Source organism: Megascapheus bottae, chromosome 6 (genome assembly GCF_031878675.1).
Source record: "Megascapheus bottae isolate mThoBot1 chromosome 6, mThoBot2.hap1, whole genome shotgun sequence".
NCBI classification, from domain to species: domain Eukaryota; kingdom Metazoa; phylum Chordata; class Mammalia; order Rodentia; family Geomyidae; genus Megascapheus; species Megascapheus bottae.
Window position 1 is genome coordinate 7,707,061 of NC_143514.1, and position 26,838 is coordinate 7,733,898.

The window sequence follows — 26,838 nt, forward strand, 5'->3', positions numbered from 1 at the left end:
CCCGCGCCTCGCGGCTCGAGGGCGGTGGCTCGGCCCCACCGCTCCACTCCCGGGTCGACGTAGGGCCCGCGTCACCGATCCCGCACAACGGCGCAACGGCCGGCCGAGGTCCGCGGCTGGGGGCGCGGCGGGAGCGGTCGCCGGAGAGGCCTGGTAGGCTGGGGTCCGGGCGGGGAGGGGTCCCCGGGACGGGCGTCACCGTGACGGGGGGGCGGGGCCGGGGCCGAGACCAGCGGCGGCTGCTGTCGCACAGCCCGGCTCGGGTCTGCGGCCCGCCGCCCTCTGCTCGCGGGGTTCTGGGACCTCGCGAGAGGCGGAAGCCGGGGAACCAGACGCCCGCGGCCCGCGTCTGTCCTGGCCGGCAGAGTCCGGGGCGCAGCGGCCGGGTCCCAGGGAACTGCAGACGAATGCGAGGGCGGTAGGCAGGGCGCGGGCCGTAGCCTCTGGCTTAACACGGCAGCTGCGCGGAAACTCCAACAGGTGGCTCCGTGGCGCAATGGATAGCGCATTGGACTTCTAGAGGCTGAAGGCATTCAAAGGTTCCGGGTTCGAGTCCCGGCGGAGTCGCAACCTTTTAAAAACCCTTGTAAATTTATTTTCCACTCCGATGGTGTCCTTTTCTCTCCGTTCTTTCTTTTTCTTAAACAGCCAGACTCGCCTCCATCTCCATCTCTCACCTCTCTAGCATTTGGCGTGCCGGCTCTGCAATCCCGGCCTGGCGTAATCCTTGCCGATCCAGGTCCCCGGAAGCGGCCGTGGAGGCGCGGAGGAAAAGGAGGTGGCCGTGACGTGGGCCTCATTGTGGGCCTGGGTGGGAGCGCGGAGGAGCCCCGGATCTCTGGTGACTCCCACGTTCGGAGCCTGGCAATGGGTGCAGCCGGCCCTGTAGTTCCTTCTGGGCCCCGGTGGCCGGGCCAGAAAGGTCGGTTTCTGGCGATCGCCCATCGCCCTCCACGGACCGAGCGCACAGAGGTCCCCGAGGCCCTGCCTGCGGTCACATCGAGGCAGGAATCCCTGTTCCTTCCTCTGACAGCTCTTAGCCTTGCTCAAGTTTAGGGGTGCACTAGATGCGGATAACATAAGGAAAGAGTGGAATTACAGTAACTGTCCAAAATGAATTGTACCGATACCTGACTTAAGAAATTGGTAATCCCTTCTGTACAATACTTTAATAAAAAATCATATTTAAAAATCATAACAATGAAAAAGGTAATTTATGCAAATGACACGAAATCCAGAATTGTCAGGAAAGATACAGGGGGGAAAAAAACGCCGCCGCTTTGCCTTATTCTAGCGTTAGAATTCCCTCCACAATGCCTTTTCTTTTTCTTTTTTTTTTTCCAGTCCTTGAGCCTCAGCACCACTACCAGCTTTTTTTTTTCTATGTATGTGGGACCGAGGAATCGAACCCAGGTCTTCATGCATGCACTCTACCACTAGGCCAAACTCCCATCCCCTGCCTTTTCATTTTTTAAGTTAAAAAAAAAAATTGTGCCAGGCATGGTGGCTCACACCTGTAATCCTAGCTTCTCAGGCTGAGATCTGAGGATGCGGGTTCAAAGCCAACCCAGGCACCAAAGTCCAAGAGACTCTTACCTCCAATTAACCATCAGAAAACTGGAAGTGGTGCTGTGGCTCAAGGGGTAGGGCGGTAGCATTGAGCTGAAGAGCTCAGAGACAGTGCCCAGGCCCAGAATTCAAGTCCCACTACTGACAAAATTCATTATAAAGATGACGTATAGAGAGGGATTATCATTTCATACGTCAGGTAAGCAGTACATTTCTGTTTGGACAATGTCACCCCTTGCCTTGCTCACCCTTGTTATATCCTTCAACAGTGTGTAGCAGTGTGTGGTGAGTACCACTGCTGCATTGTTCATCTTTCTCCTAATGCTTTTTTTTTTTTGCCAGTTCTGTGGCTTGAACTCAGGGCCTGAGCACTGTCCTTGTGCTTTCTCAAGGCCAGAGCTCTACCACGTGAGCCACACCACTTCCACATTTTTTCGTGTATGCAATACTGAGGAATTGAACCAGGGCTTTGTGCATGCTGGATGCTGGGCAAGCACTCTAGCACTAGGCCACACTCAGGTCCCTGCTGTCTGGTTTTGAACGGGGACTCAGCCTTGGTGGCACTTTGGTGTTTTTTTAAGTCATGTATCAGCATTTTAAAGTTCTACTGTTTTATTGTGTACCTGTTAATGCTTGTGGTGTGACATATATCGTTTTAAACTAAGACAGCAGTATGTTATGCTTATTTCAATAAGTGTGAGATTGTGCACATTTATTGTGATCTAACATCTAAACATCCTATAGGATTATATTTTCAAGCGAACAACCTAGTTTTTATGAAGTTGTATACAAGTTTGAGTACATTTTTGGGATACATATATTTCTGGTTTAATGCTTTGTTTCAGCACCCTTAATCTGTTCTGTTTTGTAGACAATGGCAAATTGTCTTCACAGAGCAAGGTGAGAATGTTCTTCCCAGCAAGTTACAGCTTAATTCATGCCATTTGTGAGGGAAAGTTTCTTTTCATACATAGGGTAATTTGTACTTTATCTGTTCTTTAGTTGTGCTCATTTTTCTGCTGCCATTCACACCAAGATGACTCTTAAGACATTTTCTTACTAGTTTGTAGTTTCCTTTTCATATGTGAAGGAAAACAGCTCTTTGCGATATTAAAATTCATCTATCCTGATTTTGCTTATGCCTATTTTTCCATACAAATATTTATATATTTAGATCTGCCAATCTTTCCTGGCTTCTAGATCTGAAAACCATACTGTACTTATTAAACGCTTTCTTTGTAGGTCTTTGCTTCATCTGGAATATATTCTTATTAGAGGCAAATTTTATGCCAGCAATCAATGAGCTAGAAAAGGAAACCTTTTCTATATTAAAATGCCAACTTAATAATTTTAATTCCTACATGCATTGGATTCTCTATTGTTGTCTAAAGTCTTGAATTTGCTGCTTTAAAAGTCTAGTAGAACCAATCTTGTTTCATTACCTTTTTCAAAATAACTTTTTTCCCTTTTTTTTCTTTGCCAGTGTTGGGGTTGAACTCAGGGCCTAAGCACTATCCTTGGGCTTTCTCAAGGCTAGCACTCTATACCAATTGAGCCATAGGATCACATCCTACTTTTTCTGTGTATGTGGTATGGAGGAATTGAACCTGGGTCTGTGTTCATGCTAGACAAGTACTCTACCTCTAGGGTAAAAATTCTGGTCTTCTTGTCTATTTTGAATTACTAATAACTGCAATAGTGTGGTCCCAGGATACACAGCTAAGTCAGATGTGGTGTGAGCACAGGTGCAGAGGACCTGGAGTTTTAGTCCAGCCTGAGCTTCACAGCAAGACTGCCTCAAATATCACACAAACCAAGGATATTTAACTAGTAAGCATTAAGCTTTATAGGAAGCTATAAAGGCTGGATGCCCGAGTAAATGCAGTTTATTTTCACATGATTCATCTCTTAGGCAAGTGTCTGCTAGTCATGTTAGCTGAAGACAACACTGGGAGAATTGTACTAAGGATGATGAATCTTCTTTCTAAAGAGTAGCAGGGAGTAGGGGAGATAACAAAGCTACACATTTTCATTTTGTAAGCCTTCATGTTGTTTTTCTTTGTATCTATCTTGGTGTTTTTGGTTGCCTTTGCTCCTAGTGAAACCATCTTCCATTAGGATCTTTTTTCGGTTCTCTAACAGGTTATGTATCATCTTACTGAACTACTTGTTCAGTTTTTCATGTCACAGCCATGTGACAACATTTCATATCCAACTAGGATGACTATGTTAGAAATATTTCTATGGCTGTGACAAAGTATCTGAGATCCCTGAAAGGAAAAATTAATTTTGGCTCATCCTTTCAGCAGTTTGGAAACAGGTAGGGACCACAGGGAGGGAAATAAGTCCTGGGTCTTGCTACTCATTAAAAAAAGCAGGCTTATAACAACTTTGTCATAAAGACCAGATTAAGCAAGAAGCACAGATTGTTCAGCCTAGGAACTCTTTACGACTAAACTAAGAACAAATACAGCTCAAGATGGTTACAAAGGAACAAAGAAAAGGAAAAATAGTTATGAGGAAAAGCCCACCTCACAAAAGCCCAGAATCAATTCTGACATCAATCAGTGAAAAAAATCACAAAATCATCAACTTCGGAGGCCAGAGAGATTAGCAACACATAGACTTCCATTATCTTGATAATTGGTATAACCAGGTTACTTGGCAGAAACTTGAAGGCTAAAAAGTCAACTACTCACCGGATATGAAAATAACAAGTGCCTGAAATAGGTTAACAAGATTGGCACCTATCTTCATAGTGCATCTATCCCCTTCGCTGTCATAACATCTGGTTGTAGTCCTCAACTGTGAGAGTGGTCATGTTGTTTTAGAAGTGGCTTGTGTGAAACAAGGAAACTTGTTTCTTAAGGGGGACAGGGAATGATAGAGGGGGTGACACTGACTGGATACATTGTAAACATGTGGAGAGTAATAATGAAATCTCCTCTGTAAAAAGCAAATGAGTTTCTCAGTACTTGCCTCCCATAGACAACACCCTGTATTTAGTCCCCAGTACTATACAAAGTTTGTCATACTTTTTGAATATTGACACCCCTCCTTCCCCACAAAAAAAGAGAAGAAAAAAAATTGTTCAAGATTATAATATGGGCTTATTTCCAAATAGTTCCATTTACAGAGCGTCTGTATTAAATTATGCGATATTGTTTTAAAAATATATTTAGCAAGTAAAGAGAACTGTACAATATTGTATTTTGCTTGATGAATCTTAATTGCGAAATTTCTTCTTCTTTCGGAACCTTCTTCCTGCTGCATTTGCTGCTTTTTCAGCCATGATCTCCGAATACTTCCTTCGGTTATATCTGAAAAGATTGAATATTGATGTTTTATAGCATAGTAAAGCAGAAATTAGAAGTTAACTTAGGGAGGGGTTCTAAATCTGTTTTCTCTAAGTGTTGGGTCCTGTGGGAGGAGCTGAGGACAAAGCAGTGGACAGGCAGTTTCTTGTCTTCCCAGAGCTTGTGAATGAAAGACTCATTTACCAGGTGATGTTAAAATAGAGATGTAAATGTGAGAGCAACACATAAGAAGCACTACACCAAGCAGTTTATACTTATCTAAAAATACAGTAATACATTGTAATATTATTGTAATAACAGTAATATTCTTAGAACTTACAAAACATTGTAGACCAGTAGTCAAGAGCCTTTTAATATGATTTTTGTAAGAATGCTAAACATGGATGCCCCTTCTACCCTTAACTCTCTTCTCAGTGTGCATTTCCCCCAGGTCCTCTGTAGAAAGATCTGCCCAAGCTATGACAAGAGAGTTTGTAGTATACTATTGTTGTTTTCATGAAACTATATATTCATATCAATGTGCAATGAGTTTTTAATAAGTAATTTACTTAATAGTTTTATCTGAAAATTTATACTTATGCATATTTCAAAGAAGAAATTGCCCATTGTAAAACAAAATATAAATTCTATTACCTTCTGAACTCAGAATCAGCCAGCAGTTCTTCCACAATAGTTCTTTTCCTTTGCTTCTTGGGAACTCTTGAGTGGTAGAAATCGGCTGGATTGTCAACAATGGTTCCAATCTGTGAACAAGCCACGGAAGTAAGTCATGCAATATCGGAACACCAAGTTGCCTCATATTTCAGTTTAGTTCTAACAATGTAGTGCTATTTATAGATAGAGCTTTCCTGCTTGGGCTGGGTATAATCCTTAGATCTCAGCCTTCTGAGTAGCTAGGACTTCAGGTGTGAGCCACCAGCGCCTCGCTTGATCTAAAAAAATTTTTTGGGGTCAGTCATGGGGCTTGAACTCTAGGCCTTGGCATTGTCCTGAGCTCTTCATCTCAAGGCTAGTGCTCTACCACTTGAGCCCACAGTGCCACTTCTGGTTTGCTGATGGTTAATTGGAGATAAATCTCATGGACTTTTTGTGCCCTAGCTGGCTTTGAACCACAATCCTCAGATCCAGATCTCAGTCTCCCGAGTGGCTAGGATTACAGATGTGAGTCACTGGGACCTGTCTGCCTTTGATTTTTGGTGGATAACTGGAGATAAGAGTCTCACAAACTTTAATGCCTGCGCTGGCTTTAAGCCTCTCATATCTCAGCCTTCTGAGTAGCTAGGAATACAGACATGAGCCTGGCTTCACCCTGTCTCTCTGTATTGGGAACCCACTACAAGACAGCCTCTGAATTGTGTTATGGTTGTTATTATTATATGACCTAAACAGAGATAGCTCATAGGTCAGGGTATGCATGTATAAATTGATCTGTTTTAACAGTGAACAGATCACTATGCTGTTTTTCCAAACGAGAACCCAGAGAACAAAGTCACTCTTCTGTTTGCTTCATACCTGGAAGTACTTAGGGAAGCCATCTCTATCATTTTTCTTATAAAATCTTTTTGGGTCCATGCTTGCTCTCATCTTCAGTGCTCTGAGGTCATTTTTCAGTTCCTCTGTTAGTTCAGGAGCTTTCATACCAAACCAGCCATCGCCTGCTGTTTTTTGTCGCTCTTTCTGAAATTCAGATATCAAAAATAACCATTTTAATTTACATGTTCTAAAAAATCACACAGCTTCATGAATTAAAGTTGCTTTAGAGCTACATTCATCTCTAAAATCATATTTACCAAAGGAATTAAATCACAAAATGATTCCTTTGGTAAGTTACACAAAGCATTATCAGTTTTCATAAATGAAGATGCCTTAAAACCTATTTTGTATTGTATTGTAACTGATAATTTGCTGAGAAAATAACAGGGTTTAACTTTTATTGTCTAAACTGGCCTACGGTAGACATAATACATAAAAATACCTTCACTCCTGGAGCTTTTTTTATTTTTTGTCAGTCATGGGGCTTGAACCCTGGGCCTGGGCACTGTTCCTGAGCACTTCAGGTCAAGGCTAATGCTCTACCATTTGAGCCATAGCACCACTGCCAGTTGTCTGGTAGCTAATTGGAGACAAGTCTCACAGACTTTTGTGCCTGGGCTGGCTTTGAACTGGATCCTCAGATCTCAGTCTCCTGAGTAGCTAGAATTACAGGTGTAAGCCACTGGCATATCTCCTGGAGCTTTTATGTAAAAGTACTAACATTTTTATTCAGTTACTTAGATGCCTTTTCAAACTAGAAGTTTATATTAATAATTTCTTAATATAAAGTTTTATTCTTTTGAAAACTCACAGCCAATAATTTATCTTGTTTCATTCCTATATTACTGAATGGCTACCATGCACAAGAGGGTTCTAGGTACTACTAGGGCACCATCTCAAATGCCTTCAAGTGCTCTTGATAACTAAGTACTGTTTCTATTCTCTCATTGTAGGCTGACAGAGCCCTGAGCACTCTGGACAGTAAACCTCTACACTGGCTGTCACTGCTTTCAAGGTGTATTCTTAAAAGACTACATTCTGTGGAGCTAGGGATGTAGCTCAGTGGCAGCCACAAAAATGTGAAAACCCAGCCTAAGTGTGTTAATGGGATTATAACTGGAGCAATGTGTAATTGTATTTATAGATGAATCACTACATGGATGTAGTTGGTATACAATCTGAAAATAGATAGCCAAGCTCATATAGACAGTAGAAGTCATTGTACTTACCCTACGCTTCTTTTGAAGTTGATGCTTTGATTCTCTATAGGGTGCGACACAATGCTTTTTTTCAAAATCAGGTGTGATAACAGCTTTTTGAAGAAGCTATAAAGATATAAAACTGGCTATATAATTTCCCAGTTATGTTTTAAAATTTTGTACAGTAGAATTGGTTGATGTATTTCTCAGTGACTGTATTATTTTGTTTGTTGGCAAGGATCATTGTTATCTTAACAAAACTGAATGATTACAAAGGTACTTCAAAGTAGTATTTTCCCTAGTGTAACAACCAAATACTTCATTCTCAAAACTGCACATGAGTATAGCTAAACTATTAACCTGGTTGAAGTTAGTGATTCAGCAATTAAGTCAGTTACATGATTCAAGTTCAGGTCTAGTTTGTTTTTGTTGGTCCTGGGGCTTGAATTGAGTTTGGGCACTGCCCCTGAGCTCCTTTTTGTTTAAGTGCTTTACCACTTGAGCCACAGTACCACTTCTGGCTTTTTCATAATTGGAGATAAGAGTCTCACGAACTTTCCTGCCCAGACTGGCTTCAAACTACAATCCTCAGGTCTCACAAGCATAATGCACTGGTGCCTGGCTAGTTTTTAGATGATAGAGTAGCAGTCTGGGCTTTTCTATCATCCAGAAAAAATATAACATTTACTTAACAGGTGATTAAGAGTTTGCTCTATCTTAAGTCTTAGTCTAGGCTCAAGGATGGTGGGAGCAAAAGACAAAGTCTAGAAACATGTTGGGAATCATGAAGGAGAGAATGCTACTGATGTCTTATGGGCAGAAGCTAGGAATGCTGTTAACGTCAGCAAAACAGCAGTAGTGTTGAGAAATCTTTTTTTTTTTTTTTTTGCCAGTCCTGGGCCTGAGTTCAGGGCCTGAGCATTGTCTTTGGACTTTCTCAAGGTTGGAGTTCTACCACTTGAGCCTCAGCACCACTTCTGGCTTTTTTCTATGTATATGGTACTGAGAAATCGAACCTGTGTGTCTTTGTGCATGCTAAGTGAGCACTCTACCGTTAGGCCAAACTCCTGGCCCAAGAAACCATGTTTTAACAAATTAGATCTATATTGAGTTTCACAAAGCACAGGGAAAGTGGAAGGGAAAAATGAGGGTTAACATTTTCCCAAGGCAGTTATTCATGATCTCTGGATTGGTCTGGAAAGAACAGGGTTATACTGACTTGAACAAAGTAAAAGAACAAAGTGGTTCCAGGAAGGACTTAGGCAAAATATGTGAAATTTGTGAGAGGCAGGCACTCAAAGCTTTCAGATTCTCAGGACTACAGAATAGTTTACTGAAAATATAGCAAAAAAAAGCAGAGTACCTTAGATTGTCATGAGTGGGTATAAGAAATGCTGATCTTTAATTAATTTATTTTTCAGATATAATTTCTCTATTAAGCCAACACCTGCAATCCTAGCTATTCAGGAGGCTGAGATCTGAGGATCAAGGTTGAAAGCCAATTAACCACCGAAAACTGGAAGTGGTACTATGGCTCAAAGGGTAGGGCAGTAGCCTTGAGCTGAAGAGCTCAGGGACAACACCCAAGCCCAGAGTTCAAGAATCAAGTGAGACGGACAAATAAAAACAAGCATATTAGACTAAGGTGGTTTACCATAGGAAAATGAATCTTTTGTCAAAGGACTAATCATTTCTTTTCTTTCTTTTTTCTTTTTTGTGGGTCATGGGGCTTGAACTTGGCCTACGCGCTGTCTCTGAGCAATTCAGCTCAAGGCTACTCCTGGGCCTGGGTACCTATGCCTGAGCTCTTCAGCTCAAGGCTACCATCCTACCCTTCAGTCATGCCCCACTTCCTGTTTTCTAGAGGTTAATTGGGGATAAGAGTCTCAGGTCCTTTTGTGTCCAGGCTGGCTTTGAATCTTGATCCTCAGATCTCGACCCCCTAAGTAGCTAGGATTACAGGCATAAGCCACTGCACCCAGCGTGGACTAACCATTTCTAAAGAAGAAAAGATACTTCATGTAACTTACCTCATTTTTCTTTTTCTCCTTGATCTGTGTTAGAGTTCTCTTGGACTTTAGTTTGTCTGCATTGAAGTTAATATACAGACCACCCATTTGCTTGATACTCAGTCCAGTATCTATGCTGCTACTTGTCAACCTCAGGCTGAAAGAGAGATGTAGAGATCAAGTAAATAAATCAAAACAGAAACAAGACTGCATTAAAGAAAAGGAAAAAAGGTCACACCAGGCACAGGTAGCTCACTCTTGTAAATTCTTGTTCCTCAGGAGGCTGAGATCTGAGGACTGTGGATTGAACCTATTTGGGCAGGAAAGTCCATGAGACTCATCTCCAGTTAACCACAAAAGAAAGAAGGAAGGAAAGCAGAAAAGAAAAAGGAAGGAAGGAAGAAGAAAAAGTAGCTGGGAGTAGAGCTGTAGCTCAAGTGGTAGAAAGCTAGCCTTGAGCAGGAAATCTCAGTTTAACTGCCCAAGTTAAATAAAGGCTGAGAACCGGCACTTAAATAACAATCTGCTGGGATTGTGGCTTAGCAGTAGTATGTTTGCTATTATACATGAAGCCCTGGGTTTAATTTCTCGGCACCACAGCTTTTTCTATGTATGTGGTACCAAGCAATCAAACCTGGGTCTTCGTGCATGCTAGGCAAGCACTCTACCACTAGGCCAAACTCCCGGCCCAACAGATTACTACTGAAGTATCGGGAACAGGAACATTTTTAGCTGTCATTAGTAGGAAAATGTACCTGTTAAAAGTACTAAAAAAAAAAAAAAAAAAATGGGCTGGGAGTTTGGCCTAGTGGTTAAAGTGCTTGCCTAGCATGCATGAAGACCCGGGTTCGATTCCTCGGTACCACATACATAGAAAAAAGCCGGAAGTGGTGCTGAGGCTCAAGTGGTAGAGCTCTAGCCTTGAGAAAGTCCAAGGACAGTGCTCAGGCCCTGAGCTCAAGCCCAGGACTGGCAAAAAAAAAAAAAAAAAAGTACTAAAAAAAAAGTAATAGACACAAGGTAGCAACTTTCTTGCTTCTCATTTTTTCTAATATATCCTATTTTCATGTTAAATTGGCCACTTGACAAATATATCAAAAACTTACTTTGGGGTAAGTTTGGGGGGTGCGTGAGGGATGGGGTGTAGCTCAATGCTCTTTCATATAAGAGGCCCTAGGTTTAATTTTTACAACCCTGTCCAGTTTGCTTTTTTTTCCGGTAGTACTGGATCTGAACTCATGGCTTGTACTCATTACTTTCTCATGAGAGTTGTGCTCCTAGCCCTCCAAATTGCTTTTAAAAAGGGATAAGCTGAGTGCTGGTGGCTCATGCTTGTAATCCTAGCTACTCAGAAGGCTGAGATCTGAGGATCTATGTTCAAAGCCTGCCTCTTATCTCCAATTAACCACTCAAAATCAGAAGTGGCTGTGGTTCAAAGTGGCAGAACACTAGCCTTGAGCAAAAATGCTTAGGAACAGTGCCCAGGCCAAGTTCAAGCCCCATCACTGACAAAAACAAAAATGGGGTGAAGGGAATAGCCATGAACTAGTGGAACATACCTATAATCCTAGCTGCCCAGGAGGCTGAGATCTGAGGATGGTGGTTCAAAGCCAGCACTGGCAGGAAAAGTCTGAGAGATTATCTCCAATTAACCACCCCCTCAAAAACCTGGAAGTAGAGCTGTAGCTCAAGTGGTAGTGCACTAGCCCTAAGCCAACCCTCTCTACCCCACCCCACCCCCAAGAAAGCCCAGGGACAGTACTCAGGCTCTAATTCTGTTCAAGTACTAGGACCAGAACAAAAGGTAAAAGAATAAAGGCAAAACTTACAGTTTAGACTTCGTGTTATTTAGCAAATCTTCCTCATCACTAAATTCATCCTCCTCATTTTTATCACTCTCTGATGATTCGTCACTGCTTTCATCCTCTTCCTGTTCTTCTTTTTCTTCCTCAGTAGCAACCTCACTTGCCTTGTCTTCTTCTTCCAAGTAAAACTTTTTATCGGCACTTATTCCAGGAGTGGTGTCAATTACAAACAAAGCATTATCACATGACTCATTTTTTGATTCTCTACTGGGCGATTCCTTTTGGCCACTATTATTAATAAAACACACAGTGTCCTCTTCATTGTCATTGCTTTCAGATTGCTGACTTTCATCACTGCTGAGAACTAGTAAGACAGAATCCCCTATATTTGGAGATGTGTTTAGCTCAGAGTTATATAGTGTGGTTTCACACTCAAAATCAACATCCCTTTCACTATTCTTATCTTCATTGACATCTCCATCTGTCATCTCTTCATCTTCACTACCACCAACATCTACACCTATAAATTCTTCATTGTTACTATTACCACCAAGATGAATGAATGTTGTCATGTCATTTGCTTTTATGTTGCCCTTTCCTTCATTCCATCTGTCCACTTTCACAACTGCAAACTTCTGAGCTAATGATTTCATTATAGCCTCACAGTTCAGATCTGAGGTCTTTGCTGTGGTTCTGTTTGGGGTTGAATGTGTTTGAGAACTTAACTGCTGAAGGTTAGTTTTCTGAAGATCAGAAAGGCTCTTCATCTGAGAATTTTTCTGGTTAATTTCTTTTTCTTCATCTATTACTATTACGTCTGCTTCATTCAAATTCTTACAATTCTTTATTTCTTTAAGAGATGCAACATCTGTCTGTTTTTCTTCTGTTATATTATAGAAAGCTGGCTTAGGTATTTGGGAAAGTGTTTCTGTTGGAAACAGAGAGGTCTTGGTATCTAGATCCTTTGACTTCATAGATTTATCCATGATTTCTTTTTCAATTTGAGATACAGCCTTAGTATCTTTCTTCTCTATTTGTTCCTGTAAGTTCCTGTGCATACTCTTGATTGCTGTCCTTGGTGTTGTTCCAGAGAATGAGATATCTGAGCATGATTCAGCATCAGAATCAGCTCCTGCTTGTGCTTCTTGGCTTGGATCTATTCTAGACTTAGCCCTTATTTCTGTGGAGGGCACAATTCTAGAAATAGATGAAGTGTGCAATTCTGTTTCAGACACAATTTCTTCAGTAAGAGGCTCATTTATTTTCTTTCTCTTTCTAACACTAGAACTTGGAGAAGATGCAATTATGATTTGCCTTCTCCTGGTTATTCTTACAATGGGATCCTGGACCTCAAACACAGAACAGTTTGATTCAGCTTCAGAGGTGTCTCCATCTGTAGACAGTTCAATGATCTCTGTTTGTAAGCCTGAAGTTCTGCTCTGCCTCTTTTTAGATGAACTTTGTTTGCCAGGACTCAGTGTGGCAGGAACAGTAAGGACATCATATTTAGGTTCCTTCCTGCTTTTTGCATGTGCTTGGATTTCTTCGGCAGCAGAACTCTAAAAGCCAAAGAAGACACTAATTTAAGCTGGGTTAAGGACAAAGCAAATAAAGCAGCCCCTCAGAATCAATTAAAAGGAAACTAACAAAACAAAAAGTAGTAAATCAAACATACTTAAAAAAACAAACAAACAAACCCCAAAACCTAAATGCGACACTGTATATTATTTACTTGCCTTACCCTAGACCTGAATCTGACTTTAAGAGGCATACTAAATAACTGAAAAGATAATAATTTCAAGGTGGGCGCCGGTGGCTCACACCTGTAATCCTAGCTACTCAAGAGGCTGAAATCTATGGACTGCGGTTCAAAGCCAACTCGGGCACTTAAGTCCCTGAGACTCTTATCTCCAATTAACCACCAGAAAACCGGAAATGCCGCTGTGGCTCAAGTATGTGGTAGAGCGCTAGCTTAGAGCTGATGAGCTCAGGGTCATCCAGTCCCAGAGTTCAAGCCCCATGACCGAGAAAAAAATTCCAGAAGGGCGCGGTGGCTCACGCCTGTAATATTAGCTACTCAGGAGGCTGAGATTTGAGTATCGACGTTCAAAGCCAGCCCGGGCACTAAAGTCCGTGAGACTTATCTCTAGTTAACCACGAGAAAACCGGAAGTGGTGCTGTGGCTCACAGGGTGGGGCTTGAGCTGAAGAGCTCAGGGACGGCGCCCAGACCCAGATTTCAAGCCCCCCCAAATAGTAATTTCAACACTTGAAATCACACATTCCCATTCATTTTCATTTCGCAGGGCCCTTTATCGTGGAACGCAGAGAACAGTATTGCAGCGGGCTAGGGCCACTAAGGCAGAGAGCGCCGGCCTCGCACAACCTAAGAAGTGGATGTGGGGCTGCTGCCATTGGTCTCCTGCCGTGGGCCCAGGCTTGCGGCTCGCGCATGGCGGCCGGGAGTCACGTGGCGTGCTAATGTCCACAGTGCGCCACACTGAAGGGGTCTGGTAAGCCGGGCATCACCGCGCCTCTCCCCCGTACCCAGTACGAAGGGCTAAAGTTCCCTCACAGGTTACAGGCCTAGCCAGGCCTGCTTCCGCCCTCTCCACGGGTTCCCTCACCGCCGGAGCCGGCCATTCCGCCGGCGTCAGGGCTGGTCTACAGAGGGGAGAAACTCGGGGGAGACGAGACCTCCTACCTTCTTCTGGGATCCCCGGGCCGACGGGCCTGAGACCCCGGCCTCATGCCGGGAAGACCTGGTGACGACCATGCCTCTGGATCCCGGATCTCGGGCAGCCACGGCCGGACTCTGTGCTCGCGCACAGGAAGTGCGTCAGAGGCGAGCCCGGCCGGGGTTTCCGGGCGGATCTCCGAGCCCCGGAGACTCTCGGGCCGGCTTTGCCACGCCCACCCCGCTCTGGGGTGTAGGACGGACGCCCGCCGGGGAGGGTCCGGGAAGGGCAACCCCGGGTCGGCGAGGGCCTCTGTCCTCGGCGTGTGCAAACGGAAAAAACCACTCCGTTGATCTTTCTATTCAGCCCCCATAAGATGGCATGAGAGTGAAAAAGCTTTCGACAAGTTAACGGGGCTTGATCTCCTGGCCTTCAATTCCCTTAAAGGTGAGCTGCATTTAGGAACTTACCATGAAAACAATGTGGCAAAAGCACCCCATTTCCCCTCCCGCTTTACAAAGTTTACTAGTTTTACAAGCTGACAGGTTCAACAAAGGCTGGCTTGAATCTTGCTTTTCTCTGTTGTCAGCTGCCTTTGGCAAGCCCCATGTGTGCAGAAACGGAGAGGCTCCTGGCCTAGAGCTCAGAAGGTGGAGGCCAATGTAAGGAACCTAATCCTGCCCACCACTGGATACACGAGCGTGCAAACAGGCGAGCCCTCGATCACACCGCGGTGACGCCTGACAGACCTCGAAGCAAGCACTAAAATACAGTAATAAATAGCATCAACTTTGTTTTAAAATCCCACACATGACAGCATATATGCTCTTGTGTCTGGCTTCTTCCAGTTAGGACGTGCCTGCAATTCATCAGAAATGTTACTGTGTGTACCAGTAGGTCAGTTTTTTTCTCATAGAGTGATATTGTTTGTCATAGGGCTTGAACTTAGCCAGGAGCTTTTTCACAAGACCAGTACTCTACCACAGTTCCATTTCTTGTTGAGTGGTATTGTTTACCACTATATAGCTATGTTTGTCAGTATACTTATATTGACTATATTCATAGCTATACTTATCACTATCACTATTTTTCCATTCAGCTGTTGACAGGTGAGTTGTCCTATGAATTGCACTAAGCTGCAACAAGCATTCACTTTTTTTTCACGACTTCTTGTACATTTCTTTTGAAAAAAATTTTTGGGAGTGAATTGTTGAGTTAGATGGCTAATTGTACAAATTTTACTTCGTAAGAAATGCCAAGGTATCTTCCCTGGTGATTGTACATTTACTTTCCCATCAGCATCATCTGAGAGTCCTGCTTTTTGAACATTTTCCCTTATGTTTGGTGTTATTAAACCTTTGTTTTAGTGATCTCATTTAATTTGCACCTCCTCCTGATGACTCATGATGACAAATACCTTTTAGTGTTCCCATGAGCTATTCTGATGTTTTGTTTCAAGAAGAGGCTGCTTTCATTTTTCTTTTTTTGCCTGTCCTGGGGCTTGAACTCAAGGCCTGGACTGGCCTTGGACACTTTTTTGCTCAAGGCTAGTGTCCTACTATTTTCTGTGTATGTGTATGTGAGGAATTGAACCCAGGGTTTTGTGCATGCGAGGCAAGCACTCTACCACTAAGCCATGTTCCTGGCTCCACTTTCATTTCTTGTCTACTTTTGATTGGGTAATCTTAAATTGTAAGATGTCTATATATTTTGGATGTAAGAGCTTACCAAATATAATTTACAAAAATATCAGGGGCCTGGAGCGTGGCCCAGTGGTAGAGTGCTTGCCTAGCATGCACAAAGCCCTAGGTTTGATTTCTCTGTCATCACATACACAAGAAAAGCTAGAAGTAGTGCTCTGGCTCAAGTGGTAGAATACTAGCCTTGAGAAAGCTCAAAGACAGTGGCCAGGCTCTTAAGTTCAAGACCCAGGACTGGGAGGAAAAATCTCTTATCATTTTATGGGTTATCTTACTGTATTGGTATATTTTGAAACTCAATTAAAAAATCATGTCCAGTTTTTAAAATTTAAATATTTAAAGCGTGTGTGTGTGTTGGTCCTGGGGTCTGAACTTGGCGTAGACAGTCCCTAAACTTTCTGTATTTAAGGATAGCACTCTAGCCACAGATCCATTTGAAACTTTTTTGTGGTTAATTGGAGATAAGTCTCACAGCCTTTCCTGCCTGGGCTTTCTTCAAACCATGATCATCAAATCTCGATCTGAATATTTAGGCTTCTAGGCATAAGCTGCAAGTGCCTGACAGTATTGCAAGTATTTATAAGCCTGCAATTCCATTTTTTTTCTTGTCCTCCAAATAATGTATGTTGTGCTTAAGACCATGTTTACCAGTATTTGTTTGTTTTGTGTTGTTACAAAACTTTGCAGCCAGCAAGTAGAACACTAGCTTAGCAAGTTCAAGGCATGAGTTCAATTCTCAGTACTACCAAGGGGGGAAAAAAAAAGACTCAAAGACTGGTAAGCAAAGAAAAACCCATAGCTTTACCAGATTCAGTGATCCATTGTAAGAAAACCTTGCAGCCAGTTCATTTGTATGTTTTGCTGTAATTCCACAAATATCAAAATCAGTGGAAATTTAAAATTAAGAATAAAGACTGGGGCTCGAATAGTGGTAGAGTGCTTGCCTAGCATGCGTGAAGGGTTTGATTCCTTAGTACCATATAAACAGAAAAAGCTGGAAGTGGTGCTGTGGCTCAAGTGGTAGAGTGCTAGCTTTGAGCACAAAGAGGCTCACGGATAGAGCTCAGGCTCTGAGTTTAAGCCCCACAACTTGGAAAAAAAAAAAAAAAGAACCAGAGAGAGGGGGAATGCGCAAATGCGCACACAGGTTCCTGATAGTGAAAGAAATGCAGATTTTCAAGAATGTAGGTGGGAGATGTCAGTTTTCCCAAGGTGCTGAGGGAAAATATTCTGCAACTTAGATTTCTTTTTTGCTGGTCCTGGGGCTTGAACTCAGGGCGTGAGCACTGTCCTTGGAGACACTTTTTGCTCAAGGCTAGCAGCACTCTGCCACTTGAGCCACAGCACCACTTTTGGCTTTTTCTGAGTATGTGGTACCGAGGAGTTAAACCCAGGGCTTCTTGCATGGTAGGCAAGCACTCTACCACCATGCTATGCTCCCAGCCCCTGCAACGTAGATTTTTACTGTTAGTAAATACCTTGGATAAACAACTAATGGAACAAAAGATTTATTTTGGCTCATAACTTTGCAGAGGTTGCAATCTATGACTGATGAATAACTTTTGGCCTGTGGTGAGGCAGAGAATCATGGCAAGAGAAAGAGCTGACTCAAAGTAAATAATACATATTGTAAAACATGAACCATATTATAAGGGACCAAAGGCACATCAAAATCCTGTGTGATTCAGGCAGTGCTAAGACACATTTTGCTATCTGAAAGTGAAACTAAACATGGCCACGTCCTGATACACATAAAGGGGCTAGGGGATGTTTTAGTATCCTAAATGTGCTTTTTGCCAGGCAGCTCACACCTGTAATCCCCTAGCTACTCAAGAGGCTGAGCTTTGAGGATTGCAATTAGCCATCAAAAAATGGGAAGCAGGAAGTAGTGCTGAGGCTCAGCGCCCAGGCCCAGAGTTCAAGTTCTACACCAAAAAAAAAAAAATGACTTTTCCAATCTTGCCCACTCTTTTTTTTTTTTTTTTTTGTGGGACATGGGGATTGAACTCTGGCCTGGGCGTTGCTCCTGTGCTCTTCAGCTCAAGGCTACTGCTCTACCCCTTGAGTCAAGCCCCACTTCTAGAGATTAATTGAAGAGTCTCAGTCCTTTTGTGCACGGCTGGCTTTGAACCTTGATCCTCAGATCTAAGCCTGGGTAGCTAGAATTACAGGTGTGAGCCACTGCACTGGCTTGCCCACTCTTAACAGAAGCTAAGAACAAGCTTTTGAAGAGTGTTCTCACTAACTTTGTAAGTCTACATACAAATTGCTTCATCATTCAGTAGAAGAATATTTGCATACCATGTAAACAATGGGCCCCTGTTCACAATGTATACCATTCTTTGTGCTTTGGCTCTTACCTAAAGCTAATTCTTTTAGGAAGGTCTTTATCCTTAGCTGCCTCATTTCCTTTCACATACCCTAGTATTTTTCTCTACTCTGTCCCTAACTGATACAGACTTGTGCCGTGCGCACATCTTTGCCTCTCCAGAAAATATGCTAGTTGCTTCTTGGAGACAGGTGTTGTCCTTTATCTCTGTCCATCTGTAGCATCTTGCACAGTACCTGAGCTTATAGGTGGCATGTGATAAATCTGAGTGAATGAGTAGTTTTTTTTGTTGTTTTATTTTTCTGCCTGTCTTTGAATTCAGAGCCTAAGAGCTGTCCCTGAGCCTCTTTGTGCTCATGGATAGCACCCTACCACTTGAGCCTAGTGTCACTTCCACCTTTTTTGAGTAGTTTATTGGAGGTTAGAGTCTCACAGACTTTTTTTGCCTGGGCTAGCATCAAACTGCAATCTGCAGACCTCAGCCTCCTAAGTAACTAGGGTTACAGGTATGAGCCACTGGCACTTGGCAGAATGAGTAGTTTAGGGCTTATTTATAAACTCACCATTTTCAGGTCATACTGGGTTAAGTGCAAGTAGTTTGAAAGCAATGTAATGCTCTAGTATCTAGCAACTACTGAAATAAACTCAATTTAAAAATATACAACTCACATTTTATTTTAGTTCAGCTCATAATATAAGAAAAAGTAAAAATAATAGATAATTTTTTTTTACCATTTATCTTACAGTATACCACTATGGACATATAAGAGTGATGTAATTAAAACATTTTCTCTTCTAAATGCATTTCTACTTCCGAAAACTGTGAAAATATTAATGAAATTCATGTTACATCTTTTTAAAAAATAAAACTGACATAGCCCATCACCATTTTCATGGGAAAAGACGGTATAAGATGTAGTACATTAGGAAGCTAATGATGAAAAAACGTTTAGAATCCCAAGTTGGCATACGGAGTATGAAAACAATGACACAAACAATTTAAATTCTCATTAATAAGTTTCATATTTCTCTAAAGGTACATCTGGCAAAAGGAGGAATTGTCAGCCAATATAATATACAATGAATATATATCAGGTGATTACATTTCCAATGACCAAAAACACCAAGTGGAAGATCTAGGAAGAAAATCTTACAGAGACAAGTAAATGAGCCTTATACTTTCGGTCACTGAAGATTAAGATCCTACTTTAGTTACTACTTAGGTCTGGTGTAAAAAAAGTCAGAACCATTCATGCAAAACAATTGGTTCTTCTGGTGAGTATAGTTTTTTGGATGGGAATTCAAGGTAGTTTCATTGTAAAACTAATTCCAAGTCACAGTACATTGTGTTAAAGTAAGGCTCCAATGTATTTTGGAAATGTAGTAAGCTACTGCTTTTTTTATTTACTGGCAAAAATTAGGTACATATATTCTTTCTGCCTCAAGTCATTGTATTCAAACGTATCTTTGATGTATGCTATTGATAACTTAGATTTCAGTTTTAAGCAATTATATGTACAATTATCCACTATTCATTTTATGGCTTTTAAATATTATCCCTAAATATTTGAAAAGTATTGACCATATTCTGAAAGCTCATAAAAAAAGTTCTATAAACATTAGCTTGAAAAATTGTAAGGCCTTTAAAGTATCATTAAGTAAGGTTATAATGTAGAGAGTAAAATGAGAACAAAAAAGCAACTTGAAAATTCTATGCATGGGGTTAGGGATTTAGCTCAGTGGAACAGCACTTGCTTAGCAAGGCCCTAAGTTTGGTCCTCAGCTCTGGAAAAAATAAAAAAAGACAATTCTATACATGATCCCCTTCACAAAAATGAATTTATGTTTCTTTGTCAAAAGTGGAAGAAGAGAACTCAAAAAGCTCCTGCTGACCCGTGAATACACTAATAATGTAAGTATTTCTCCCCAATTTTCAAAATAATTCTTCAAAACACCCAGTTCTTAAGGCCTAGATTTAAAAAAAGACAACATATGTGATATTAAAGTTCTCCTTTAAAATAGCTCAGCCCACTGCTCATATCTTACAATACAATGAGCATGTAAAGACATGAAAAAAATGTACATTTCCAAATTATAAAAAGTCACCCATATATTTAACAATATTGCATATAATTTATATAAAGATTAGAAGGCTTCAAGTAGCTCAAAGTCTAAACAAGTTTTAGCAGGTAAACCAGCTTTCACATTATAATTTGAAGGTTCAAACTAACTAGTAAGCCACAAAACCTTACTTAGGCAAAGAGTCTACTACTGTATTTTTTAATTTGGAACTATAGTTCTTTTCCCTAAGATAAAAAAACTGAACAAAATTAATTTCATATAGGCCTACATTTAAAAATATCAATGTAAGATTTTATTCAAAAATGTTCAAATTGTTTCAGTTATAGCTAAAAATTTATAAAACAAAGAAGACATTTAATATATATCGTCATTTCTTTGTAACTTTGTGTTTGTGTGTGTGTGTCAGTCCTGGGGCTTGAATTTTTGGGCCTGGGCGCTGTCCTTGAGCACTTCCACTCAAGGCTACAGCCCTACTCCTGGGGCCTGGGTGTTGTCCCTGAGCTCTTCAGCTCAAAGCTACCACTGTACCCTCTGGAGCCACAGCACCACTTCCGGTTTTCTAATGGTTAATTGGAGATAAGAGTCTCACCATCTTTAGTGCCTGGGATAGCATAGTCAGATCTCAGTCTCCTGAATAGCCAGTATTTCAGGAGTGAGCCACTGTGCCCAGCTAACATTCTGTTTTTTAAACTAGTGAGAAATTGACTACATGACTTACCGCCTTTTAGCTCTGAAGTTTTGATTACATTGTTCTGCTTTAAAATAGTTAAGAGTAGGGTGGATATGACTTGGTGGTAGAGTATATGCTTAGCATAAACAAGGTTCTGGATTGAATTCTCAGCACAAAAACAAAATAAAGTTTGGGACCACATATCAAACAAAGTTTTTAAGCAGATAGTGTTGGCTCTGAATTATTAATGACTTTTTTCCTCCCATCTTTTCTGGTACAGTCCCTTTAGGTCAGTTACTAATGGTGAACAAATAGCTCATGTTTTACAATTGAGTCTTAATCCATGGCCCGTGTCCTTCTCTTCAGAGCCCCCAGGGCCAAGCACATGGCACGTGCAATTAAACTAGATATTCCTGAATGATGGATTAAGAAATGCAAAGAATATATAGATGGCAATAACTGCATGTGTAAAACACTTAAATGATAAATTTGAAACTTCTAATCCCTTTTCTGGATTTACTTTGGTATGTCTGTAACTACCAGGAAGAGAAAATGGCATAATAATACATGGTTAAAATCATTGTAGCTAAAATGCAAGGAAGGACACGTAAAAAAAATTAAGTTTTCATTCATGTATTGAAGAGTGAATTTTATTTACCTTACTAGTAGATCCCAGCTGCTCCAGTTATTCTGAGATAAAATTATTTTATCAATGACAGGAAAAATATCTTCCAGTATTTCAGTTTTAACAATAGTCATTAAGCTGCTTAGTTATACCACAGAGTAAGAAGCAATTAACGAATTTTGGAAATAAAAATGTATGTACATTACTCTGATGCTAAGCTAAATATATCAAACAACAAATTTTCTTGATTTCTGTTACTCATAAAAATAAAGGAAAATATATTGTTAAGTATTTTCTATATAGATTTCAATTAGAAAACAATACCTTAATAAAAATAATAGTTCATGTGAGTGGACTGATATGGAGGCAAGAGAAGTATTCAAAACTTGACAGACAACATACTGCCAAAAAAAGATTGAAGAATATTTGCCTCAATGACACTTTTTATAGGCAACAGCTAGATTTTTATAAATTTCAATTTTATCTTATATTCAAGAAAAATACAGATCAGCAAATTAAGATGACCAGAAGCTACAGTTAAGAACCCCTTCTTTTGGCTTGCAAAATGTAGCCTTTTGATTTGATAATCCCTCTACTTTTCACAATGACGGAGTATCTCAGCAGCCACAGGGGCACCCATTCTTGTGCCTGGATGTCAGGAATGCTTTCCTGAAGAGCTTCTTGGAAACTTGCTTCAGAAAGCAGCTCTAAAACAACAATGAACAAAAAAGCCCAGAGTTAAGTTTGAAAACAAAAGCACTTCCCCCCCCCCCATTGGTGATGGAACTTGAACTCAGACTTGCTCAAGGTAAGTGCTGTATCACCTTGAACCACAGTACCATTTCTCATTTTTAAGTGATTATAGTCTCAGGGCAGGGGAGCATGGCCTTGTGGTAGAGTGCTTGCCTGGCATGCACGAAGATCTGGGTTTGATTCCTCAGTACCACATACATAGAAAAAGCTGGAAGTGATGCTGTGGCTCAAGTGATAGGGCTGTAGCCTTGAGAAAGCCCAAGGACAGTGCTCAGACCCTGGGTTCAAGCCTGAGGGCTGGCAAAAAAAAAAAAAAAAAAAAAAAAAAGACATTCTCAAGAGGACTTTTCTGCCTAGGCTGGCTTTGAACCATGATCCTCAGATCTCAGCTAGTATTACAGGTGTGAGCCATTGGCTTGGCCAAAAGCACTTTCTATGTAGATAACACTTCAAAACTGAAAATAGAATATTAATTGTTTAAAAAACTTAGTGTCTAGTCCTATTACCTACCCTATTTAATGGTAACTTCTGGATGTTTGTAGGTTTTGAAGATCTCCAGGAGGTTCTTATGGACAGCCAGGGAAAATACAGTAAGTTAAAGAGGAAAAATACTTATAACCTTATTAGTTGGAGATGATACACCATTCCATTACTAAGATTTTCTTACAATTCTTCTCTGAGTATGTGGGCCACTCTCTATATATGGAAGTGTTATTTAAAACATACAAAATTTAATTAAATCATGGGAAAATATTCATAGTATATACTCACCATATGCAAGTGAAATAAGTACCTTAGGTTTCATAGAACGAGTTGACTCATTCTGACCATCATGTACCTGGAAAATAATCAGTCTTACCTTTTGGATCATTGTGAGTCAGTAGTTGTATGTCAAACTGTTTAGCAAATGCAGTCAAATCAGGTGGCATTACACAGCAGGAGGCAAGATTAACTTGGTTACTGTTTGGTTTTACCTAGAAGAAAATAAAATCATGAAATCTTTAATATAGAAAGTAGGACATAATAAAAGGGCTTAACTTTAGAATATGTAAAACACATTCTACAAAGCTTCATGTTTCTAAAATATTTACATGAATATTTTTACTAACCCGTACTTCTTAAAACTAGGTTAATATTTAAGTAGCTCTAGGAGGAAGAAAAATACAATGCTACAAACATTTCCTGCTAGAACTGTAATCTAGTATATCTGCCAAGGAAATAAACATCATTTTAAGTGTGATGGTTTCGGAGGGCACATGTTAAAGGTAAAGGATCAAATATGAGTAGGGATACTTAGTGCCAAAATACAAAATATGGATACTAATCACAGAATTTGAAAAAGAATCAGGTAACTTTCAGTTCTGCACTGGTGAATTTTTAGGTAAATCCTGGACCATCTAAATCTACCCAAATATTTCTTTTATTTTTTTTTCTTTTCTTCTCGGTCATGGGGCTCGTACTCTGGGCCTGGGCATTGTCCCTGAGCTCTTCAGCTCAAGGCTAGTGCTCTACCACTAGAGCCACAGGCCACTACAGATCCAGCTCTATCTTGTCAATTATGTTCTTGCCTGTAAGGAACTCTGAAAGCTTTAAAAAGAAGGTAGCTAAGGCTCAACAGAGGTAGTCATATGATCTTGAACTTCTAGCCTTTAGAATCATGAGCTAAACACCTTTCCTTATTAACAAAAAAGGAAAGAAAAAAAAGGAGGCAGTGGAGCTGCCTCAGAATGAAATAAAATAAAGTACAAATAACTTCCCTGATAATTTAATAATACAACAGAATGGGGGTGTTAATTTATGAAACCAATCTATATGAAGTTGTAAAAACTAAGTAATACAGAAAGTAGGAAATAATAAAAGGGGTTAATTTTAGAATATATGAGAAGTCACATTCTACAATGCTGCTTACGCATCTTTTGACAGTACAAGTTGTCATAAATAACATTTTCTCAAATAGGAAATTAAGAGGCATAGCCTTATAATACTGAAACAAAAATATACTTTCATCATCTATGTAATATTTTTTTTTAAAAAGAGCCTTAATTCAAATGCAGTAAGAGCATCACACATTTACTTTTTTCTTTTTTGTTGGTCAAGTGGCTTGAACTCTGGGCCTGGGTGCTGTCCTCCAGTTCTTCAGCTCAAGGCTAGCACTTTACCACTTTGGAGCCACAGAACCAGTTTCACGTTTCCCATGGTTAACTGGAGATAAGAGTCTCACAGACTTTTCTGCCTGGATTGGCTTTGAGCTGCTATCCTCAGATCTCAGCCTTGTGAGTAGCTAGGATTATAGGTGTGAGCCAATGGTGCCTAGCTCATCACACATCTTCTATTGCTTCTCCCTTTTCTGGGGGGTAGTACTGGAGTTTGAACTTAAGACCTCACATTTTCTGGTCTTGTTTGCCCTGCTGAGCAATTGCCATACCGCCAGCAATTATCATTTATTTTAAATGGGATTAATATTCAGCTCAATTAAGAACTCTCAACCACCTATGACTTGTAGGCCTCACAGTGCCCATGTTTGGAAGAGATTCCCACAGTGGGCATAAGGCTCAAAGAATACAGCAAAGGCAGAAAGCTGGGCTCCTCCTTGGGGCTTAGAGTTTGGCCATCTTTTACCTGTGCCCACTGATACAGCTGTTCCAACTGTGTTTTGTCTAGGTCAGATGTTCCTATGGCAACGATTTTCTTGCTTTGAACTAAGTTTTCTAATTCCTCCCAGTAAGGCTGTAAATGCTCCAAGGAAAGATTAACTCCATCTTCAATAGGCGGTGAAGCAATGATCACAGAATCCAGCTGCGCAACTCCAAGGACTGAACAGGCTGACAAAAGGATAAGGAAACAAACGGGAGATGTTTGTTACACAATAAAAACAAGTAGCACTAATCTCCACAATCTGAATACCATCCAGATTATTCACTATGAAATAATTATTTCACATTTACTTTTCATTTGGAATATATCCATCTTAAAAGAAAAATTGCAGCCGGGGACGGTGGCTCATGTCTGTAATCCTAGCTACTTAGGAGGAGGCTGAGATCTGAGGATCACAGTTCAAACCAGGTCGGGCATTAAAGACCATGAGACTCTTATCTCCAATTAACCACTAGAAAGCCGGAAGTGGTGCTGTGGCTCAAGAGGTACAGTAGTAGCTTTGAGCTGAAAAGCTCAGGGACAGCGCCCAGACTCGAGTCTAAGCCCCACAATCGATGAAAAAAAATTTTTTTCCCCCAAGAACCTACTTTACCTACTCTAGTTTTTCTGCTCTCAAGGTTGGCATTCTTAACATTTATTAAGCCACAGCTCCACTTCTGTCTTTTTGGTGACTAAATGAAGATAAGTCTCACAGACTTTTCTAACTAGGCTGGCTTTGAATCTCAATCCTCAGATCTCAGCCTCCTGAGTAGCTAGGATTACAGGAGTGAGCTACTGACACCCAGCTTTTCTCTTTTGTTTTCCTCTCCCCCTCCCCTCTCCCCCTCCCCTCTCTCCCTCCCTTCCTCCTTCCCTGCCTTCTTTCCTTCCTTCCTGCCTTCTTTCTTTCTTTCCTTCCTTCCTTCCTTTCTTTCTTTTGTCCAGTGATGGGGCTTGAATTCTGGGCCTGGGATTTGTCCCTGAGCTCTTGAGCTCAAGGCTACCACCCTACCCCTTGATCCATAGCACCACTTCCATTACTTTTCTATTTTAAAACAAAATATGAACTTATATAAGTCAATACAATTCTGTAGAAGGCTTAAGAAATGATGCTAAAACTTTAAAAGGTAAAATTAGAATCTGTTTATTTTCTTTTTATCTAGACCTGATCACAAGTTATATACAAATCTGAAGTTCACTATTAAGAAAAAAGTTCTAATTTTTGCTTACCCATGTCAACTGCATTTCTAGTTGATGATGAGGAATTTGATCCCACAATGAACAGTTTTGCTGGGTAGCAAAGAAAACAAAACTGGTTACTACATTTAGGCACACATCTTACTACTATATATAATTATATATAAAGTAAATATAATTATATGTACAGTATTTACAGATAATCTTGAATGATGGGTTATTTCCTAATCACATAATTTTTTTTTTTTTCAGTTGTGAGGCCTGAATTCAGGCCCTGGGCGCTGTCCCTGAGCTTCTACACTCAAGGCTAGCACTTTACCACTTTGAGCCACAGCTCCACTTCTGGTTTCCTGATTAACGGGAGATAAGAATCTCACAGACTTTCCTGCCTAAACTGGCTTTGAACCATGATCCCCAGATCTCAGCTTCCTGAGTAACTAGGATTACAATGGTAATTGTTAGTGCCCAGCTTTCCTAATCACATAATTTTGTATTTTTCATTTTAGAGACAAGATTCCTACTATAGTTTTAAAATCATACAGTAACTATCCAACCAATGTTTAATATTATTTACTTCATTATTTTTTGTGTGGGTCATGGGACTTGCACTCATCCTGGACACTGTCCCTGAGCTATTCAGCTCAAGACAACCATCCTGCCCTTGAGCCAAGCCCCATTTCCCGTTTTCTTGAGGTAAACTGGAGATAAGAGTCTCAGGTTCTTTTGCACCCAAGCTAGC

At 40.8% G+C, this 26,838-nt stretch overlaps 2 protein-coding genes, 1 long non-coding RNA gene and 1 other non-coding gene across 5 annotated transcripts in view; 2 read left to right on the forward strand and 2 right to left on the reverse strand.

Moving 5' to 3' along the window:
- LOC150061335 (uncharacterized) lies at positions 1-25,154 on the forward strand. Of its 2 annotated transcripts, XR_016535903.1 has the most exons (9): positions 1-153; positions 13,738-13,944; positions 14,476-14,556; positions 14,699-14,881; positions 16,497-16,586; positions 19,175-19,413; positions 19,999-20,050; positions 22,811-22,858; positions 24,930-25,154. It is a non-coding gene; the product is annotated as an uncharacterized LOC150061335 (long non-coding RNA). The 2 variants fall into 2 exon arrangements; XR_016535902.1 differs by lacking the exon at positions 16,497-16,586 and having other exon boundaries at positions 5-153.
- On the forward strand, positions 483-567 carry Trnar-ucu (transfer RNA arginine (anticodon UCU)). Its single transcript is given in 2 exon segments — positions 483-519; positions 532-567. It is a non-coding gene; the product is annotated as a tRNA-Arg (tRNA).
- Dnttip2 (deoxynucleotidyltransferase terminal interacting protein 2) lies at positions 4,655-14,247 on the reverse strand. Its single transcript, XM_090334223.1, has 7 exons — positions 14,136-14,247; positions 11,457-12,991; positions 9,649-9,784; positions 7,649-7,744; positions 6,399-6,563; positions 5,520-5,629; positions 4,655-4,889 (listed from the first exon to the last, which is right to left on the reverse strand). Exons 1-7 carry the CDS (start codon positions 14,205-14,207, stop codon positions 4,796-4,798), a joined length of 2,208 nt encoding a protein of 735 aa, XP_090190349.1. The 5' UTR covers positions 14,208-14,247; the 3' UTR covers positions 4,655-4,795.
- Positions 18,798-26,838, reverse strand: part of Gclm (glutamate-cysteine ligase modifier subunit) — a 21,694-nt gene continuing 13,653 nt past the window's right edge. Inside the window, exons 4-7 of the mRNA XM_090334224.1 lie at positions 26,133-26,192; positions 24,888-25,090; positions 23,128-23,242; positions 18,798-22,222 (exon numbers count right to left, since the gene is read on the reverse strand). Coding sequence (XP_090190350.1) covers positions 22,053-22,222; positions 23,128-23,242; positions 24,888-25,090; positions 26,133-26,192 — 548 coding nt within the window. The 3' untranslated portion in view covers positions 18,798-22,052. The remainder of the gene's footprint in view (positions 22,223-23,127; positions 23,243-24,887; positions 25,091-26,132; positions 26,193-26,838) is intronic.

What these genes read in the sequence shown, in the direction of transcription:
- Dnttip2 (XM_090334223.1), bottom strand. Translation starts at nt 14,207, where the DNA reads ATGGTCGTCACCAGGTCTTCCCGGCATGAGGCCGGGGTCTCAGGCCCG. An exon ending in AGGAGAAAAAGAAAAATGAG is followed by an intron (nt 7,745 to 9,648) that starts GTAAGTTACATG and finishes ATATCTTTATAG; the next exon opens with CTTCTTCAAAAAGCTGTTAT. An exon ending in AACTTCAAAAGAAGCGTAGG is followed by an intron (nt 6,564 to 7,648) that starts GTAAGTACAATG and finishes TCTGAATTTCAG; the next exon opens with AAAGAGCGACAAAAAACAGC.